This window comes from Notothenia coriiceps, unplaced genomic scaffold (assembly GCF_000735185.1).
Source record: "Notothenia coriiceps isolate Sejong01 unplaced genomic scaffold, NC01 NC01_scaffold00022250, whole genome shotgun sequence".
NCBI lineage: Eukaryota > Metazoa > Chordata > Actinopteri > Perciformes > Nototheniidae > Notothenia > Notothenia coriiceps.
Genome location: NW_011354951.1, coordinates 1,143 through 5,690, shown reverse-complemented (window position 1 = coordinate 5,690; position 4,548 = coordinate 1,143). Strand labels below are relative to the sequence as shown.

At 39.4% G+C, this 4,548-nt stretch overlaps 1 protein-coding gene across 1 annotated transcript in view; it reads right to left on the bottom strand.

Moving 5' to 3' along the window:
• The window catches only part of LOC104953900 (dixin-A-like), a gene marked incomplete at its 3' end in the record, with an annotated part of 6,977 nt that extends 3,660 nt beyond the window's left edge, over window positions 1-3,317 (bottom strand). The window contains exons 1-4 of the mRNA XM_010780935.1: window positions 3,224-3,317; window positions 2,303-2,388; window positions 2,112-2,215; window positions 189-275 (exon numbers count right to left, since the gene is read on the bottom strand). Of these exons, the coding sequence (XP_010779237.1) occupies window positions 189-275; window positions 2,112-2,215; window positions 2,303-2,388; window positions 3,224-3,246 (300 nt within the window). The remainder of the gene's footprint in view (window positions 1-188; window positions 276-2,111; window positions 2,216-2,302; window positions 2,389-3,223) is intronic.
• Between the last annotated feature and the right edge of the window lie 1,231 nt (window positions 3,318-4,548).

The window sequence follows — 4,548 nt, the reverse complement described above, 5'->3', positions numbered from 1 at the left end:
CACACACACACACACACACACACACACACACACACACACACACACACACACACACACACACACATACACACACGAACCCATAGTAAAGAAGAAGAAATATAATCTGTGCTCAACACAAAGAGCTGGTGAGAGAGCCGAGAAGCACAGAGAGAAGTAAACAAAAACAAAAGGAGAAACTAGTGTATAACTACCAGTTGCTGCTCAGCATTGCCTTGGTCCAAACTGAAGGACACATCCTGCTCGTCCTCAGGCAGCGAGCCATGCAGCAGCAGGGCCTAAAAACAACGAGAGGTCAACATGTGACTCGGTTTGTACTTTGGAGCGAGAACACTGTCTCCTTAAAGCTCAGACAAGTTAAGTTGAGTTGTCTGACGCATATTAAGCACAGAATTCAAATGGCCTGAAAGTATTGTCAGAATTGTGGTTGTTTCCCACCAGATCCCAAACCCTGCATCCAACCAATAGGATTAAAAAGCGGAGCAGCACAGACATGATCCAATGAAGCCAGAACTATGCTTTTTCCCATTAAAGGTGACCTATCATGCAAAATGCACTTGTGTACGTCTTTTATACATGAATATGTGTCCCCGGTGTTCCAGGGAACTCACCAAGTGTCAGAAAACACAACCCTCTCTATTTTCCTCCATACCCAAATCTCTTAAAAAGGGGCTGCAACGGATCTGATACAGACTGATCCAGATTTGAACACTTCTATGACGTCACAGAAGTGACGCTACGGCTATTGGGCCAACTCCACCAATCAGGAGGAGACAGCCACGGACATTGCCGTTCGAAAGCGCTGGAGACACTGTAGTACATATTTCAGGCCACCAGGTGGTGCTGTTCTCACATAATCCGAGCATGGGAATGGCTAAAATGCATGATCTGTTTGGTATTTTGAAAAATGAAAAGTATAAATATGCCTTATATAGGTATGGTCCTACACTATATTATTCAAATATAGCATGATAGGTCCACTTTAAGTTATTTCATTTGTTTCATTTATTTATTCATTAAATCCACGTCTTATTGACATTTGGATCTGTCTTTTAAAAGAAACCTGTGTATAAAAGATATTTATAGATATGAATGTACAGTTAAACTATGGACGGGTTGACAGATAAATCACTGACATACGTTTTCAGAATTAACAAAAGCAAAACAAGTGTGATGCAAATACATTTAAAAGTATAACCTTTTGAATTAAATAAGAGAATATATCTTATTTGAACCCAGATAATGATCGAATGTCCTGTGAACCGACATTTTAAGTGCTATTGTTAAAGAACGATCTCAATTTTCTCAATCTCGATTGTCAGTATATAATAATAATAATAATTAATTGCATTTATTTTAGCACTTTTTACAAGTGCTCAAAGCGCTTTACATTAATTATTACATATATCAGACATGTAATGCATCAATACTGTGGACAATACCCACAGGAGCAATTTAGGGTGAATTGTCTTCTTTACCAAGGACACAATGGCATCTTGACTCCTAATGTCAGTATTGGTTAGGGAACATTTCCTAGGTAGGTTTAGCTTGGGAATTATGTTTTTTTGCCCAATCTCAATGTAAAAATGTACATTAATAGTTACCTTATTTGGAGGAGTAAAGGCTATACTAAGTATTATGGCGTACGTTGGTTAAAAGCATGCCCAGTGAATTGTGAACATGCACGTATAGAAATATGTAATATCCCAATAACAAGGAGTTCAGGAAAATGAAAACCCTCTGAATGCGCAAACAGTGCATGCTCTAGTCACATGTGCTACAGCACTGTCTGAGCCGAAGCATCAGATGCTTCCAAGTAATGTATAACTATATTTCTGGAGCTAATAAATGTCTGCATTTTCTTTCAGTTTAAAAAACATATATGATCCTGAAGCAAAGTACACAGTTTGACTTGTTTCCATGTGGGATGTGGACATTCATTTTGCAGAATTTGTATTTATTGGCCAGCTTTAAATCCCAAATCTTCAAAGAGAGGAGATGACAAAATCTAAACTATGCCTTTAAAGTTACGAAACATGAAAGTCAAACAAAAATATTCACATTAAAAAATATGTATTTATATGGACCATAATGAAACCTCAGCACGCACGTACCTGTAGAGCAGAGACCATTTTCCGTGTCTCCTGCACCTCCTTCTCCAGAGTTTCACAAAGGGAATCCTCCAACGCCGTCTCCGTTACAACATGAGAGGAATCATCTACATGCACACACAAAACACAGTGTTTACTTAATGTTGTCCAATGATAGGTGTTGATGTTTACTCATCAAACGACGTGACCCTCACCGCTGCTCTCCTGCTGCGGGCCGTCGTCCTGCTGACTGTCTGAGAGGCTGCGGGCCGGAGCTCTGGGAGAGGACAGAGGACTGAGGCTGGAGGACGACAAAATACCAGTTAGTTACTTCTATTCAAGAGAAGTGTGTGCCTACTACTTACACAGCATGTACATATATTACACTATATGCTACTACATACTACTTTGACATGGCTGCGTTTACATTTGTTGTAATATATCTGTGGTAATACAGTATAAATATCTGTAAGTAATAAACTCTCTGAATACATTTTCCTGGTGAAACCATGTCTAAGCTTTCAATCAAAAGTGACATGACAGCTGAAACACATGACATGAAACATTTGCAAAAATCTAAATGTCAGACAGTTTTTATAAACAACATACTTCAGAACTGTTAATTAGCATATTCAAAACTAAATATTGGACAGAGGCTGGAGGACGACAAAATACCAGTTCATGACTTTTATTCAAGAGAAGTGTGTGCATGTTAACACCTACTTATTATGTGCTACTACATACTACTTTGACATGGCTGCATTTAAATTTGTTGTAATATATCTCTGGTAATATAGTATACACATCTGTAAGTAATAAACTCTCTGAATACATTTTCCTGGTGAAGCCATGTCTAAGCTTTCAATCAAAAGTGATATGAAACAAAAACATTTGCCAAAATCAAAATCACATTATTCAAAACTGTTAATTAGCATATTACAAATATTGCAAAGTTTTTGCAAATCAAACCACTGACAAACTGCATAGTGTATAGAGACGCTGCTATAAATTAACCTTCTGTTTCCACAATGCCTTGTTGCATTGTATAATTGTTAGATAAGCGTAAAAGAAGCAGAAACTCACACACACTTGCAAAGCCATCGACACACACACAGCCTCAGAGTATGTGGTCTTACCATTTAAACGGCTTCCCCCCCATAATGGGCAACGAGTGGACTCAACTGTCCATAATACTTCAGAGAAGCCTAGGTTCCCCCCTGCATGTGTGTCTCCGACATCAGCATCTCTACAAACTCATGACACTTTAAATTCTTGTCACCCTTACACACCCTGCCCCTCGCCCTACAGCTAGCTGTCATGGCAACCAAAGCAACAGTCACTGCTGAGCATCTCTCACTGATTTATCTACATGTGTGACGGCAGCATCAGGTAATTATTGCTCTGTCTGTCTCTCCAAACGGCATCTTCATTCTAAGAACAAATCAATCAATGCATTTCTCTTTCCATCATGGAGAACACACACATGCCTACAACACAACACACATATGATGGTTTAAAAAGAGCACAGCGGAGCATGACAGGACATGTGACAACAGAAGATAAAGACTGGTTGTTTCTTTTTTGCTATCATCTGCCTGTGGTTTGCACAAATCTTCATAAGCTAGCAGAGACACACAGAAACACACACAGAAACACACACACACAGACACACACACAGAAACAGACACACACACACAGAAACAGACACACACACACAGACACACACACACACACACACACACACACACACACACACACACACACACACACACACACACACACACACAGACACGTGTGGTGTGTTTGTGTTGTCTGTTATATTTTTTCGCCTCGTCTGGGTGTCTTGGTTACTGGTACTTCCGTTTTTTTTTTTTTTTTTTCTTTTTTTTTTTGAAGTTACAATACTTCGAAGGGCCTGTGAGGGTACCATGTTGGCATATAACGTTTATGACCGTACACATTCCTAGTATATGACTAGTATTACGACGGGAATGACAGACGTCTGTTTATTAACAGCTACCATATGAGTTTACTGTTCATTACTCACTTTATGTTATTAGTACTCGTCGACTCGCCTGTTTTGTTTGGGTAAGTTTTGGAATGTCTGTGTTATTGTGTCTTGTTGAATTTGTATGTCTCTATATACTGAGCTTCGAGGTCGTTGGTGTTTGGGAGAGAGTGGTTTTTGGTCTATCGTTCGACCGTAGTCCTCTTTTTTTTGCGTACGCTGCCGAGACCGTTATGTCTGAGCTTGTATCTTGCGGTAGCGTCTTGGTGCGTGTCTGCTGTTGTTATTGATGTCAGGTAGGGTCCATTACGACCGTCTGTTATTGTTAATGTACTGGTGTGTGTTTTTGGGAGTTACAGAAAGAAATGTAGGTTTGCAAAACAATGACATTATAGTTTTATAAGAGAGGTTGTCGTCGTTAGTAAACAATCTGTGAAGACATCAGAAACGACG